This window comes from Oryzias latipes, chromosome 17, assembly GCF_053564925.1.
Source record: "Oryzias latipes strain Hd-rR chromosome 17, Olatipes_Hd-rR_3.1".
Taxonomy (NCBI): Eukaryota; Metazoa; Chordata; class Actinopteri; order Beloniformes; family Adrianichthyidae; genus Oryzias; species Oryzias latipes.
In genome coordinates this window covers 15727563-15744815 of record NC_136253.1, presented here as the reverse complement: position 1 = coordinate 15744815, position 17253 = coordinate 15727563, and the positions used below count along the sequence as shown (strand labels likewise).

Genomic DNA, 17253 nt, shown 5'->3' with positions numbered 1-17253 from the left:
TTTATTACATTTCTTTAATTTTATCAAAGCAATGAAACATAATTCATTGATATTATAATGAAGTTAAACTTGCACAACAGAGCAGTCACGTGACGCGTCGTTCTCCGCAGAATGCACTGCAGGGCAAATGAACATTTAATCGTTAATGCTCATTAACACTTAATGGCTAGCGGCTGGGTAGCTCGGTTAGTAAAGTGAGAGGCTACAATGCAGGAATCCAGGGTTCAATTCCCAGAAGGGGATAAACAATGGTACTAGGTCAATTACCATATCAATGGCGAGCAATGAATATCACCCAGTGAGGGCCCTTAGGCAAGGCCCTTAATGCTACTGCCTCCCAAGCACGGCCAGGCTGCAGCTCACCACTCCCCCAGGGGATGGGCCAAAATGCAGAGAAGAATTTCCCCATTGTGGGATTAATAATTAATTAATTATAATATGTATTTGTAGCAACTTAGTCATTTTGATAGTAGGCTAATTTAGCAAATATAGATAAATATTGCATGTGTTGCCTTCTTTATAAGGCTTAAATAGGGCTTTTAATATTTTGCGGCTCCAGACATATTTGGTTTTTGTTTTTTTCGTCCAATTTGGCTCTTTCAACATTTTGGGTTGCCAACCCCTGGGCTAGACCCACACGAAGCGAAAGTCGGTGCCTCAGAGATCGAGGTGTTTTACTCTCTTGTGAGAAAAATTAGAACATACAAATAACTCATATTTTATAAAAGAACATATTCTTTAGTGTAGTATATTTTTATGTTTACATGCATATAGTTTATTCTGATAGATAGGCGCTTCAAGGTGATTTCAATTTTTACCAGCTTTTTTCTTCCTGAGAACAGAAACTAGTAAGTTCCCAAAAAACGTCTGTGTTAAGAACTGTGAGTGTTTGAACCTTCATGTTGTTGTTTAGTGGTAAATGTGGATCATCTGCTCATGTAAATCCTCCCACAGTGTTTCATTAGCAGCTGTAACCACTGAGACTCTGATCAAACAGGAATGAACAGAATCCATCTGATATGAAGCTGTGCTTTGAAAACCACTTCCCTCCTCTTTGAAGAGTAGTCCCATATCTGTCTTCAGGTTTTTGTACAGCCTCTTCTACACTTTGGATCACTGTGTGTCTACAGCACAGTAGTAGAGAGCTGTGTCTGCCAGGGTTAACTTTGTGATGGTCAGTTCAGTTGATGTGTCTGTTGTTCTGGATTCATATCGTTTATCTGGAATATGTTCATCTGTGGAACCTTTTGCTCCTTTCAAGAGAATAAACTGAGGAGCCTGAAGGTCAGAATCATGTTTGTACCAGTAAAGCCAAAGATCACTGTCATCTGTCTGATAGTTACATTTCATTGTAACAGATTTTCCTTCAGTTCCTGTAAGTTGATCTTGATCAGGAGAGATTGAGTCTCCAGCTGTGAGTCCTGGAAAAAGGTGGAGAAAATGAAGCCATTAGATGAATGAGATGATGAGTTGATGCAGCAGCTTCAAGCAAACTTGAATCTCTGTTCTTAAACTCACCTAGAATGTGAGACAGAAGCAAAAAGAGGTAAATCAACATGTTTTTTGGAGTTCTTGAAGCCACACAGACAGCAGATGAACTCTGTTCTTCCACTGCAGCACAATGAGGAAGAAGTGAACAACCCTTGGAGTATTTCAGGGAGGCAACTCGAGCAGTGCGTTAACCTGGTAACTCCTCCCTGCAGGCGGTTCAGTCTAATAAACTCAGCTGTTCAGCGTCCTACTTAAGTTCAGGTGCGGTCCAATCCTCTTCTTCCATTTCCACAAGATCTGCGTTCGTCACCCCACCCTCCTCCCCGGCTTGCACCTGTGAGCTCCGTTAGGGGTAGTTTAATACCCAAAGTTTTCTATGGATATCTTTCTTTTATGTATCTGAACGGAGCCTTATGCCAAACTAAAAAAAATATGAAATAAAGCTTCTGCCAAACTAAAAGAAATATGGAATAAATCTTCTTTACTGCATGAGTTGTCTGACTGAAATAATGACACTGAATGATGTGAAAATAAGTGAGCTCTTTTTCAGTTCAGCTCAAGCAATTCAAAAAGTTTAGTTCTTCCTCAGTAGCTCTGTCTCTGATCTTTACTGCTTCATTTCTCTTCTGTCTTTGTCTTCATTCAATGACTCAACATTCATGGCTTTCACAGTGTGTGACGCCCTCTAGTGGATACTTTGTAGTATTGTGTTGTTGCAGGTTTTTGTACAGAGTTTTGTTGTTTCCTGTCACTGTGGGCCTCACAGCACAGTAGTACACAGCAGAGTCTGTCACTACAGCAGAGGAGATCTGCAGATCCATTTGTCTTTGGTCGTCACTCACTTTGAAGGAAAATCCAGGAACTGGCTGGGAAATTGGTGTTCCTGTTCCAGAATGAGAGATCAAGAACTTTGTAGGTTTTCCTGGAAACTGTTGATACCAGTAAAACCGATCACTTCCTTTTGCAGTATTTTTATATTTGTAGGACAGAGTGACAGAAGTTCCTTCCAAAGTGGACTCTTCCTTCTTGACTGCAGTGAGTTCTTCACAGCTGACATCTAAAGGAAGAGAGAAGTCAGATCAGTGATGGACAAACATCAAATGCTGAAATGGATCTTTGAAAGAATCCCATCAACCTGTTCCAATGACTAGAAGCAGCAAAGTGAACACAGATGTCTGCACAGACAGCATGTTGGATGAAGCTGATGTTTGGCTTCTGTGTGTTGAACTGTGTTGAAAGTGGAAGTTTGTGTCTCTTCTATAGTTCACTAACAGCTCAGCTCCTCCCTCAATCTCTCCATCTGCTCTTTCATCTGTTTTTCCTCTCGTCTCTCCTCTTCCTCCTGGTTAAGCCTCAGTCACATCTCCCCCTACAGGTGGATTTAGGCTGTCTGCTATGTTTGCAACTCAACTTTCACATTAAAACTAGAAGAGACACTGCAGGTTGCAGCCGTCTCAGTTCTACACCAAGAATTGCTGCAGAAAGTGGAAAACATAATCAGAGTTTAAAAATGAGTTTTTGATCTAAAAGAAGTTTTGATCATTGTAAGAGATTCCACATCACTGGACTTGGAAATAAGAAAAGCTATCTTTTGACGTAAAGAAAATCAACCACAATCAGTATTTGAAATTACTATTTTGATTGAGGCACAGTAATAAGTAATCTTTAATTTCTGTAAAGATATTCAAGAAAAAGTCATTAAATGCAGAATTTATTACCTACCAAATTTTTGAGCATCTTTCTGCTTCAAGTGCAGCTGAAATTGTCAGATTGTATGATGGAGCTTCTGTCATGAGTGGGGTCAGGAGTGGTGTTCAAGCCTCATTGCAAAATAAGGTAGGAAAGAATATACCTTAAATCCACTGCTAGAATCATTCTGGATTTGGCAGTGGTCCATGCAATGCATGCAAAGCCATGTGCAAAAACCTTTTTCGATCCATCAGGATCCCTGCACTCATTTGTTCATTGCCATTATGTGTCACAGAATGTTCCCTCCCTAAAACCACTGTTGGAGATCAGAGAGAAAAGTCATCATGATGTGACCAAGTGCCTTGTGGAGCACCAGCATGCTATTATGAGAATCCTGTCAGAGGTTACAGAGGACAGAGCTGCTGCTGTTGACATCTGCACCAGAGATGATATTAATAATATTAAAGAGACATCTTTTTTTTAAACATGAAAGTTTCTTCTAAATGTTTTGGGTTCCTTAAAGTCTGCAAATAGCAGGCCCCAGGCTCATTCTTTTAACTAACAAACTGACTAAGCTAAACAGGACATCCCTGCCCTTAGACCCCCCTTCGCGGTAGGGAAAAACAAAACAAAAAATGGATTCCGGAAAAAACGAGGAAAGCTCAGGGCTTAGAGAAGAATTAACTTATCTAACTCTACAACTACATATTTAAAGTCCAGCAGACGAGCTTTATCTAGACGTAGTTGGGGGGACAGTCGGGGGCGTGAGTCGAGCCGGAGACAGGATCCACAGCCAGGGGTAGAAGCAGTAGTAGAGGTGAGCCAGAAACAAGGTACACGGTCAGGTACAGGAGCACGGATTAGCCGACTGGAATCTGGAATCACTCCCACTCACCGGGAGGGGAGAGGGAAAGAGGGACACATGAATCGCACTGCACCAAACAGAGGCATGGAGAACTAAATGATGAATAATAATCAAGAATAGAGGACAATAGGAGGGTAGAAGTATATGAGAAAAGAGGACAGAACCCCAATGCACCATAGTTACCCCAGCTTCAACTTCTAGCAGCCTACTAAAAACAACCAAGGGGCTTGGTGGCTAAACGCTCTACCTCCAACTGTACTTTTACTAATTCTAGGAACCACAAGCAGTCCTGCATTTTGGGAACGAAGTGTTCTGTTTGGGTGGTAAGGCACTATGAGTTACTAATAAAGTTTTGAATTGATGAGGTCTTTAACATAGGATGGGGCCATTCCATGTAAGGCCTTATAGGTTAACAGGAGGATCTTGAATATGATTCTAGAATCAACTGGGAGCCATTGAAGTGAAACTAACACAGGAGTGATGCTCTTCCTCCTGGTTCACATTCTGCTTTACTCAAAGTTTGTAATGGAATATATTATCCACATCAAATTCTAGGATTTGTATACTTTTTAACTTGACATGAAATGGATAAAGAAGAAATGGATAAAACTATAATTAGCAGAGTTAGCTAACTTTTTCACAGGTTGGGGTTATTTACTTTCAGTGAACGCTAAAGTTAATTATTTGTAATAAAGTGAAAGTTTTTTTCATTAGAAGAAGCAACTTTGAGGATCGAGTTTTGTTTTAGTTCTCCTTATAAGTACATTTCTAAATAATTTAAGTTTCAAGTTGTTTTAAAGTTTCAAATTAAGTGAAAAACCCCAAAACAAACTTTTTTTTATTTCTGTAATCCAGTTCAATCCAGATTATTTCAAGAAAACAAGATTGTTTTAAAATGTTCGATAAACAGGTTACATGAAGGGTTTTGGGTGTAATCTCTGCATTGAACAAACAAGAGATGATAGAAGACAGAAAAACTCTTTCAATAGAAGTCTAGTATGAATTAACCGATTTATTTATTTACCAAATTTCATAGAATCAAATCTAAACACTGAATGATAAAAAGTATAGAAAGCATCCACTGACTTATTAATGTTAAAATCAAATGTAAAAGTTATATCAGAAAAAGGAAAACGGTCTGACATAGAGTGGTTGCTTGTTACACAATACTGGAGCTGGTTCTCTCTGAGTTTATGCTTCATCTGGGTTCTTTTGGAAGCAGTTAATCAGTCCACCTAAAAGAACATGAAGGAACATAAAGCTGCAGCTCAGACAGGCGCTAAACCCTAAAAAGATTTTAAAATGAATAAAAAATGGAACTTAGACATTCTCCAGAATATGGAAATATGGAATAGTAAAATGTTTGGAATAAACTGTGCCAGTTTCATCATGTGTGACACCTCTGGTGAATCCAGAAGAGTATTTTGTTGGTTGGTTTTTGTGCAGAGTTTTCCAGAGTTTTCCAGTCACTGTGGGCTCCACAGCACAGTAGTACACAGCAGAGTCTGTGACTGCAGCAGAAGAGATCTTCACATGAAACTCCTTTTGCTGTTTGTCGTGTTTCACTGAGAACTTCTCAGTTACTTCTGAATATTCTTTAATCAGAAACTGTGGAGATAATCTGGACTTCTGCTGATACCAGTAGAAATACCGTACAGAACCAGAATATTTGCAGGAGAGAGTGACAGTGTCTCCTTCCAAAGCCATCAGTTCATCTTTCAATGGTTTCAGTAAATCCTCAGAGGATCCTGGAAACAACAAAGATAGATTTCATCATGACATTTGGATTCTAATCTTTAATCTAACTTTTATCATCTCAAAGTAAATCAGTTCAAACATCTCCAGATGTTTCTCCTGTCCATCATCTCCTTTTCCATCTGCATCTTTTGATGACTTACCGGTTTAAAAGGAGACCATCATCATCCAGATGAGAAGCAGCAACATTCTTTTCACTGGTACTGAATGAAGAACAGAGAGAACACAGCAGCTCTTCAGCTCCAACATGAAGCTTCATGTTCTGCTGTGAAGCTCCTCCTCCTCCTCCTGCTGTGGTTTGTTTCTGTGGAACAAAGCCAGAAACAAATATTTTCAGTTTGCAGAGAACCAAGTAAAGACTTTTCAAACTCTTGCACATTTAGAAGTTCACTAAAGCTGATATGTGAAACATCTGTCAGAGGATATCTGATCAGGAATCTTCCTAAACTCTCTGATTATAAACATGTCACAGTCTTCAGGCCCCGCCCCTTCTCCTGGTGCTCTCCATGTGTGGCACTCAGCTGTCTACAGTTAGGCTAATTTGTTTGTACACTATTTAAGTCTGTCTGTATCGGCCTTCAGTGTTGGAGCGTGTTTCCATTTTGGTCTGTATCATGTTGGTTCCTAGACCTGTTATGTTGTGGAGTTTTTTTTCCCACCTAGTGTGGTGGTTTTTGTTATTAAAGACCTCTCGATCTTTTCTCAACTTTGGAGTCTGGTCCTGCATTTGGGTCATCCTGAGATACCGTAACATTTCACTCCGACCATGTCTGACCCAGCAGGACAAAGTAACCCCCGTGATTTTTTTTTTTTTTTTTTTTTCCCCAGCAGAGGAGAGGAACTGCCTTTATCCAGGACATGTGCAGCTGTTTTTCTGGAATGCAGCAGCTTCGTGATCGTCTCTCCATGCTGGAGGACGCACCCCCATTCCCACTCAGACAAATTCGACTGGGCCACCCTAAGCCATTTGATGGGACTGCTGAGGACTGCTGGGCGTTCCTTACCTCCTGTCGGCTCCATTTTGACTTCAATCCAAGTGAGTTCCCCTCTGAACAGAGCAAAGTGGCTTTCGCTTTGAGTTTTTTGACTGTTGGGCCAAGCGATGGGGGTTAGCAGAGTGGGACCCCAGAGCTGAACTGTGCCGCTCTTTTTGGACATTCTCAACCAACTTTTGACTGTGTTTGATCCAACCACACCTCACCGGGCTGCTGCTTCTGAGCTTCTCCGTCTCCAACAAGGAGCCCGCAGCGTCTCTGATTACACAGTGGAATTCCGGACTCTGGCTGCCAGCACCTGCTGGTCGGACGACGCGCTGGTTGACGTTTTTCTTCAAGGCCTCTCCAACGTACACGAGGACGAGCTGGTGGCGAGGGAGGTTCAGGAGGAACTGGAGCCTTAGGATGCCGCTTCCTGTGTGTGTTTCAACACTCCATTCCAGCACCTGTACTCCACGTCAGGATTTCCCTCCTTCCCCAGAGCCCAGGCAGCAGGGATTAGGACGTCTAACCACTGCAGAGCGATGGAGACAAATGAGTGGTGGCCTGTGTATTTATTGTGGGCAGCCAGGTCACTACATCAGAGTTTGCCCAAAGAGACCTCACTCACGAGCAGCGGGACAGCTGGTGAGTCGTACTTCACTTTTTTCGTTGCCCACTCGCCCTTCCAACAAACTCTTGGTGACTCATGCTCAGCAGAAGGGTGAGTTTGAGACTCTTATAGATTCTGGATCTGATGGAGACCTCATCTCTCAGGAGGTTGTGAACAGACTAAAGATTCCAGTTGAGCCTCTAGTTCCTGCGTTACAAATAAATGCTATAAATGGCTCCTTGATTCACAAGGTCTCGGCAAAGACAGTACCAGTTACTGTAACTGTATCTGGTAATCATACTGAACTTATGTCGTTTTTTGTGGTAGAGGCAATGAGACCTCCTATTATCTTAGGTTTTCCATGGCTTTGTAAGCACTCTCCTTACATTGACTGGTCCTCAGGAAGGGTGTTATCCTGGAGTACTTTTTGTTTAACCCTCGTATTATGTTGAAAAAAAATCACCTTGATTATGTTGCGGGTCATTTTGACCCATACTGTGTAAATCCACTCAAAACAATAAAAAGAACAGGTTAAACTGATATCAACTTTATTTTAGAATATTTCAACATTTAGGAAAGAGACAAACAATACTTTTTTTCATCCCAACACTATATTGAATATTTTTTTCCTTCTTCACAAACACTTTACTTTAATTTAACTTTTCACATTTTCTGAAATTTTCAATATTCAGTATCTTCAATGTTCTCCACATGAAGGACAGAACGTAACTGTGTGCTTTCTGCAGATGTAATTCTTGCATTTTACTGTCATCTCGGGAGGGACAGACCTGGCATCTTTTTCGTTTCTTTACATCTGTATCCACTGGATCCATTGCATACTGGTTGGATGGCCTGAACTTGATCTTTTCAATGACAGCTGCAGCTGCTGGTGATCGAGCTGGCCTGGCTCGCCTCTGGATCTTGGGAGTGATGAGTGCTTTGCCGAGTTCCTCCAGGAAAAGCCGACGTCGGTACAATTTGCCGGCATTCCATTTCTGGTTGATTTCAGACCACAGGACATAGGCATTGTAGGCAGACACGTCCACAATATTGAAGAAAATTGCCATGGGCCAACGAGCAGTCTTGCGCTGGCAGCTGTATGTTGCTGTGACTTTGTCCAGATTGTCAACTCCTCCTTTGGTGGAGTTGTAGTCCAGGATGATTTGTGGCTTCATGTCATCTCTTGTGCTTAGAGATGCATCTGTGTGCATTGTACTCATTACAAGAACATTCTTGTTTCTCTTTGGACAGTATGACACAACTGTTGCTTTTTCAGTGGAAGCAAATATTGAGGAATGCATAGGTCTCCCCTGCATCTTGAGAATTTCACTGGGAAGTTCTGGCTTATTCTTCTGACTGTTCCCAACATAGTCAGCTTCCTCATCTGAAGTTATTCCCCAAGGCGGTAGGATGTAAAGAAGTTGTCACATGTGATGTTATGACCTTGCAGCCCTTCACTCATTTCAAGCACCACACGCTGAAATGAGTGAAGAGAAGAACTTCTTCAGCTGTAAATCTTCTGGAGCTCATTTTTGCTGTTTCTCAAAGAGATGACACGAGAACAGTGACAAGGACAAGGGAGAGAAAGCTCCTCCCCTACACACACCTGGGTCTCTGAGTCTAAACGTCTATTCAGAAACAGTCAAAATATAAATAATTTAGCAATCAAAATAAAGTACATCAAAGAGACATGTTAATTACGGATCTGGACAGCTACTTGCCCACATCAAAGTGTCTGGGTCAAAATGACCCGCAACATCATCTTTGTAAACAAACTGTGCACAGACATTCCACGACACATCACAGTATCCACATTTTACACACAAGTGCATGACCCTAGATGAGGAAAAGTCACCAACTTTCATGAAGAAAAAGAAAGGATAACCAGTTCTTTGGTCAAACCAAAAACTGAAATGGGTCAAATTGACCCTTAACATAATATGAGGGTTAATGAACTGTTTGAATGCTGCTCCTGTTCGTTCTTCTGTTTCTCTCTCTTTGCAACCTCCTCCGGACCTGAGCAGGGTTCCTCCTGAATATCATGATCTCGGAGAAGTGTTTTGTAAGACTCGGGCAAAGTCTCTTCCACCACATCGGACGTATGACTGCTCCATTGACCTTCTCCCTGGGACACAGCCACCTAAAGGACATGTATATCCTCTGTCCTCCCCTGAGCGGGAGGCTATGGAGCAGTATCTACAGGAAAGTCTCCAGGCTGGCTTAATCCGAACTTCCTCTTCTCCAGCTGGAGCAGGATTTTTCTTTGTTGGAAAACGTGACGGAGGATTCCGTCCCTGTATTGATTACCGTGGTTTGAACAGTATCACTGTACGCAACACTTACCCCCTCCCACTCATGAACACTGCTTTTGACTTATTTGTTGCTAACATTTTCTCCAAGCTGGATCTCCGTAGCGCATATCATTTGGTACGCATCAGAGATGGAGATGAGTGGAAGACAGCCTTCAATACCCCCACTGGACACTTTGAGTACCTTGTCATGCCCTTTGGTTTAACTAACGCTCCTGCAGTTTTTCAAAGTTTGATCAATGATGTACTTATGGACATGATCAATAAGTTTGTTTATGTTTATCTGGACGACATCTTGATTTTTTATATTTTTTCCTCCAGACCCGGTTACCCATGTGCAGCACGTCAGAGCCGTCCTACAGCGCCTGTTGGAAAACCAGCTCTTCTGCAAGGCTGAGAAGTGCGAGTTCCATACCACTGAAACAAAGTTTCTCGGGCATGTGGTCCCTCCAGGCGCTGTTCGTATGGATGTTTCCAAGGTTCAAGCTGTTTTGGAGTGGCCTATCCATACTGGCAGAAAACAACTTCAATGCTTCCTGGGTTTTGCCAACTTCTACAGGCGCTTTATTAGGGGCTTCAGTGGCGTTGCTGCACCTCTCCGTAGGCTGTCTTCTGAGAAGGTACGTTTTGTCTGGGATGAGGGGGCCAACAAAGCGTTTACCAAACTTAAGAGATGCTTCTCTGAGGCTCCTATTCTGGTTCAACCTGACATCTCCAAGCAATTCATTGTGGTGGTGGATCCGTCTGACTCTGGGGTGGGAGCCGTGTTATCACATAGAGCATCCGATAATAGAGTCCATCCCTGTGCGTACTTCTCCCGCAAGCTCTCTCCTGTAGAGAGAAACTACGATATAGGGAACATAACTGCTAGCATTAAAGAGGGCTCTCAAGGAGTGGGGTCACTCCTGGTCTCCCATTTATTTATTTTTTTGGCCGGACGGAAAAGGAAAGAAGGGAAGAAGAGAGAGGGATGTTAGAGAGGGGGGGGGGGGGTTAGGAGGGTGATGATAGGAGGGGAGGGGGGATAAGACAATGAAGCAGCATAAGCATCAAGTTTACTGGTTGTTTATCCTTACGGTAAGGTTCAAATCTAGTACAAAAAGGGCGGGGCCTGTCCACACACACACTCAAATGTTATCAACACACCTGCTAGCTGCAAAAATGTCCACATGTCAACATGTACAGAAAACAGATAGTGTTCACACAGGCATACTCATGCCTTAAAACCAACTAGTGTGAAATATTTCAGTCATTCTATCACGCAAACTATTAGTGCAAAGGTGAGCTAACACCTGTGCTCAGGTGAGTGTTTACGTCTTTCTAAAATGGATGGAGGAATGTGTAAAGAAGGAAGGAGAGTGCCCAGCCATCCCCACACAAAGACCCCTGCCGCAGGAGCGACGGCAGCCGGAAACCCACCAACGCCACACGGGAGCAGGCAGGGAACAACCGCCCCCCGGGCGACAAAATCCGCCACCCAGGCCAGGGCCAGCAGGACCGCCGCGAGGCCCCCAGAGCCAGAGAGCAGGGAGGCACAGAGGGAAAGGGAGCGCCGCCCCAGCCCAACAAGGAGAGCAGCCCCCCCGCCGCGCCAGGAGAGCCCAACGCAGGGCCCCACCGGAGAGGGGTGCCCACAGCCCCAGACGAGCACCCCATCACCACCCAGGAGTTCCGGGCACCCCCCCCGCCCCAACCCCAGGTACGAGCCAGGACCCCCCCCCAAGGGAGACCCGCTCCGCACTCCAGGCAGCCACCCACCCGGCCCACGGTTGGTCCAAGGAGGAGCAAGACAGGGGCCCGCCGCCCCCGCCCAGGAGGGGGGGCACCCCGGGGAAAAAGGCGGCCCACAAGGGGTGTTGTAAACATGGCCCAACCAGGCTCGGCCACAGTTGGAAATTTGGCGGGGCACAGTGCTCAGGGGCAAGGACCCGAACCCACCCCCCCAGGGACACGAGCACCCCCGGCTCAGGTGTAATGTGAACCCCCTCCCCGCATGGAGAGAGCACCCAAGGGACCGGCACCCAAGGGACACGGCCGCCGTTGCCAAGGGCCCCGTACCCCCCACCAGGGAAGGGGTAGGGGACAGATGGTTCTCCTTGCAAAAAGTGTGTGCGTATGTTTGAGAGGATGTGTGTGTGCATGTGTGTGTTATTTTGGGATGTATATATTGAGGGGGGAGGGGTGTGTGTACTAAGGGGGGTGCAGTTAAAATTGGCGGGTAGGGTGCCAGGAGGACATCTGCTGCTTGCTGGCAGTGATGTCCAAGCACCCCCTTACCAAGGGCCCTACATGTCAAAGGTGCAAATAAAACCGAAAGGGGGGGGGGGGGGGGGGGGGGGCACTCCATACGGCAACCATAGGAGGGGGGCCACTGCCAAGTAGCCCCCCCCCCACAAGGCGCATCGCACGCTAAACCCCCCCACCCCTCACCCTAATATGAAGTTATATGAGGAAGGGGGTAAGTTGGGGACAGCTGGTAGACTGTCCCCCGGTGGTCAAACAGCTGTCCCCCAGCCCCCCCCCCCCCCCCCCCCCCCCAGCATAGGGGCCAGGGCCACCCAGCCCAGGGGCCCCATCCCCGGAGGCGCCGACACCCCAGGCCCAGCACCACCCACCCCACACAGAGAGAGAGGAGCCAGAAAGCTCTGGTCAAGCCTCGACGGGACCGAGGCAGCCAACCGGCCGGGGCAACCGCCGACTGCCTCAGCGGAGACCCCGACCCGTCAACCCCCCCCCATGTCCCGTACCAATAGTGGGCTCCCCCTCCCCCCCAGAACGCCCCCTCACAGGACAGGGCCGACAAGCCCCCCACCCCAGACCCCGCGGCCGAAGCGGATGATACCCAGAGCGACCGGGGGTCCCAAGAGGGTTGTCCCGTCCCGTCCCAGAGCCAGGGAAGGGCTGATCTCAGCCCCAGGTGTAGATGGGCCCATCCAGCACTGCAGGGCCCCCCGCCAACCCCCCCCCCCAGCATAGGCAAAGGGACCCCCCCCCCCCAAGCCAAGCCAGACCACCCCCCCCATCCCCCCCCACCACGCAGCCCGCCCCACCCAGGCACCGGACCCGATCCCCTGACCAACGGAGCCCCCACCACCCCCCGCCAGGCACCGGAGGCCCCGACCCCCACCCCGAACCACGGCAGAAGGGCCAGGAGCAGCGACGACCAGGCCCCCCCACCCCCTAAGTCATGGCGTTAGCTATGGGAGACCAGAGAGACTGAATTTTTTTCAAAGTTACTTGAACTTTGGGCTGACATTTTTTCCAAGCTGATATGATCAAGCAGCAGATTTCTGTGTTTACTTATATTTATATTTTTCTTGTTTTTCTAATTTTAAAAATAGTTTTTTTTAGCAATACAAAGAGTTATGAAAATGATAGATACCAATCCTCTTTCTACATCGATGGCACTCATGTCACCAAGCACACAAAGTGACGGTGAAGCCGTGATTGAAACCTTAAGCCAGACTGATAGATCGGCACAGGTTCAGGTTTACCTTGTCATGTAGACCTGGCAGTAAGAACCTTAAGCCAGATGCACTTTCTTGTCAATTCCAGAAGGAGGAGAAGGACAGAGCTAGAGGCTCCATAATTCCCCAATCTATTGTGTTGGGGACAAATCGCTTGGCCCTGGAACGCAAGGTTAAGGCTGCTGTACGTGATGAGTCTGCTGTTCCTGCAGGTTGCCCAGCTGGTTGTTTATATGTCCCTTCAAGGCTCCACCCCCAGGTGCTGAGATGGGGACACTCGTCTCGTCTGGCATGCCACCCTGGTGTTATGAGGACTGCCTTTCTGGTGGCACAGCGTTTTTGGTGGCCTTCCATGTCCTCGGACATAAGGGCCTTCGTCTCTTCGTGTTTCGTCTGCGCCAGCGTGAAGGTGCCACGAAGACCCCCGGCTGGACTCCTTCAGTCTCTACCTGTGCCTTCTCGACTTTGGTCCCATATTGCTATGGACTTTGTCACCGGTCTCCCCAACTCAAGAGGTAAAACGGTCATCCTGACCATTGTAGACCGTTTCTCTAAGTTGGTCCATGCCATTCCACTGCAGAGACTCTCCTCAGCCAGAGAGCTAGCTATGGTGGTGGCTAGACACGTCTTCCGCCTGCACGGCCTACCCAAGGACGTAGTGTCTGACAGAGGTCCTTAGTTCGTGTCTGGCTTTTGGCGGGAGTTCTGCAGGCTGTTGGGGGTCAGGGTCAGTCTGAGCTCAGGCTTCCATCCACAGACGAACGGCCAGGTAGAGCGCTGCAACCAGGACCTAGAGACCACACTACGCGCCATGTGCTCCAGGAACCCCAGTACATGGTCCACCCAATTAACTTGGGTGGAGTATGCTCTTTACACTCTCGTAAACTCCACTGGATTCTCACCTTTCCAGGCAGCTTATGGATACCAGCCACCTCTCTTCCCCCACCAGGAGCAGTTGGCGTCTACATCTGGTCCAGCTGCTTCAGTACGGGGTTGTCAGCGCACCTGGAGGACTTTCAGGAGTCGTCTATTGAGGAACCAAGAGAGGTTCACGGTTGTGGCGAACCGTCGACGGACTGCTCTTCCAGTGTATAAGGTGGGAGACAGGGTTTGGCTAAGCTCCAAGGACATTCCCCTCAAGGATGGCTCCAAGAAGCTTCACCCCCGCTTCATCGGCCCCTTCACCATCAGCAGGATCATCAACCCTGTGGCCGTGAAGCTGGACCTCCCGCGCACCCTGAGGGTACACTCGGTGTTCCATGTGAGCAAGTTGAAGCCTGAGAGTGTAAGTCCCCTCCATGCAGCATCAGAGGGACCCCCTCCTCCCCGTCTCGTCGATGGCGGTCCAGTGTACACGATCAAGTCTCTTATTGATTCTCGGAGGGTGGGTCGGGGTGTCCAGTACCTGGTGGATTGGGAGGGTTATGGTCCGGCTGATCGTCAGTGGGTCCCTAGCCGACACATCCTAGACAAGGACCTGATCTCCCGGTTCCATCGGGATCATCCGGACCGGCCATGTCGTCCGTCTGGTAGCCGGACCTAAGGAGGGGGGTTCTGTCACAGTCTTCAGGCCCCGCCCCTTCTCCTGGTGCTCTCCATGTGTGGCACTCAGCTGTCTACAGTTAGGCTGTCTACAGTTAGGCTAATTTGTTGGAACACTATTTAAGTCTGTCTGTTTCGGCCTTCTGTGTCGGAGTGTGTTTCTTGTTTGGTCTGTATCATGTTGGTTCCTAGTCCTGTTATGTTGTGGAGGTTTTTCCCACCTAGTGTGGTGTTTTTTGTTATTAAAGACCTCTCGATCTTTTTCAACTTTGGAGTCTGGTCCTGCATTTGGGTCATCCTGAAATACCGTAACAAAATGTGCATTAAATAACAAGATGTGATACCAAAATGAAATTCACAAACAGGAAGCGGATCTCTTTTTGACTTCCAGATTGAAGCTCATTTGAGAGAAATACAAAAGCAGTGATTGAAAAGGCTTCAAAGATCATAATATCACGAGAACCAAAGTTCCAACTTGAAGCACAGTTTAAATTTATACTAAAGATGCAGATTTTGACAAAATTTGGTGATGAGTTTTTGTAGTTATTATATTTTAGACTAAGTGAGCTTATACCACTCTTGATCATTTTTGGTACCAGTTATATTGTTTGTTTTTTGTTTTATTTATCAATCACACCTTAAAGACCAGTTGTTGAAAACATCATCTGACATCAAACCAGTTCGTTAAATAAAAAGGTTGGGATTTGCTGCTTCAGATGAAAATCTTAAACTTATTTGCCTGCTTGACTCATCTTCTTGGACTCTCGCTGCAGTTTCCTGCATGTATTCTTTTTTTGTTTTGTGGTTTCCTCTGACCCTCCTCCAGTAATTGTGCTGTTTAGGACATACACTTAAAAGCTGAAAAATGTTATTTTACATAATAAAGGCTCTTTAACCCTTGTGCTATCTTAGATGACCCCACCCCTACTTTGTCGTGTTCTCCCTACCATGACAAATGTGGAAAGGTGGAAAGATTTCATGCAATCCATGGACACCAGTGAAGATCACAAATCATTGAAGAAAAAAGGTTCAGAACACTGTCTTGTGGGTCTAGATGACCCAACTCCCAATGTTAAAGTGCCTAGGATAGCACAAGGGTTACATATTTTACTAAAGTCACAGTCACATCAGGGTCAGTCAGCAAACATCCTTTACACAGAACTTTTCATGTAAACATGCTTTTCGTGTGTGAAGGTTTCTTTTCAGGATCTCCTTCCAGAAATCATAGTTTCTTTGAAGACAGGTTGGGATGAGGTGAAGAGAACAGGTGGATGTGTTTAGTTAACATGTCACTTTCTTCAGCATGGCAGCAGTAAAGCAGTGCAGAGATCTTCAATGGTTCCTCACACACACAGGAAACAGAGTCAGTCACCACAGGACAACCACCGATTGGGAATCATTTCTAGAGTCCAGCTTGTGCCTAAAATAGACTGTAAACCCTTTAAACTTGTCACCTGAAAATCAAATTTAATTTTAAAAGTAGGTGAAAAAAAAACAATAGTTGTGTATTAAACTTTAAATATCTTTTGATGTGCATTGTTGATGGTTCTGTCACATTGGGTCAATACTTCACAGAAAAGGAAATAGAGAACCATTTATTAGTTCCACAGTCCTGGATCCTCTTTTTAGTGTTCTTTTTGCTGGTCCTCCTGGGTGGCATGTTGGTAATTCTTCCTTTAACATTTTTTTTAAAAGTTGTTTCTGCAAAAAAAAGAAAAAAAAAAAAAGAAAAAAGAATAACAGGATAAAAAGAGATATAAAAAGATAAATATATATATGATGCAAACATGATGTTTTTGTACATAGTTGTCGTCATTCTGTAGGTATTCCTGCTTAGAAAAAGCTTTTAAATGTTATTCTCTTATGTTTGTTTTTTTTCTAATGCAGAAATGGGACTAATTAGCTTTTTTTTTTTTGTTGGACTCTGTCATCCAGAGTAAGGGTGGGGTCATCTAAGATAGCACAAGGGATAATTATGTTCTCACTAGAACTTTTTATACTTTGACCAGTTTTGTTTTCTCAACACATGAACCTTTTTAATGTTAGAGCGCCCTCTAGTGGATGTTGTTGTGTTTCCCTGTTGCACGTTTTTGTACAGAGTTTTGTTGTTTCCTGTCACTGTGGGCTGCAGAGCACAGTAGTACACAGCAGAGTCTGTCACTGCAGCAGAAGAGATCTGCAGATCTATCTGTTTGTTTTCAACTTGAATCTTCAGTCCTTCAATTTTTGTAATTCCTATCTGTCCTGAAGAAGAATGAGAGACCAGAAACTCTGGAGGTTTTCCTGGAGATTGTCGATACCAGAAGAAATAATTACTAGTAGACAATTTGGGATATTTGTAGGACAGAGTGACAGAAGTTCCTTCCAAAGTAGACTCTTCCTTCTTGACCGCAGTGAGTTCTTCACAGCTGACATCTAAAGGAAGAGAGAAGTCAGATCAGTGATGGACAAACATCAAATGCTGAAATGGATCTTTGAAAGAATCCCATCAACCTGTTCCAATGACTAGAAGCAGCAGAGTGAACACAGATGTCTGCACAGACAGCAT

General features: G+C 45.4%; 1 gene segment (V, D, J or C); it reads right to left on the bottom strand.

Moving 5' to 3' along the window:
- Positions 1-16689: 16689 nt before the first annotated feature.
- LOC144986791 (T cell receptor alpha variable 19-like) lies at positions 16690-17253 on the bottom strand. The segment is given in 2 exon segments: positions 16690-17120; positions 17199-17253. Coding segments are annotated over 2 exon segments (486 nt in total).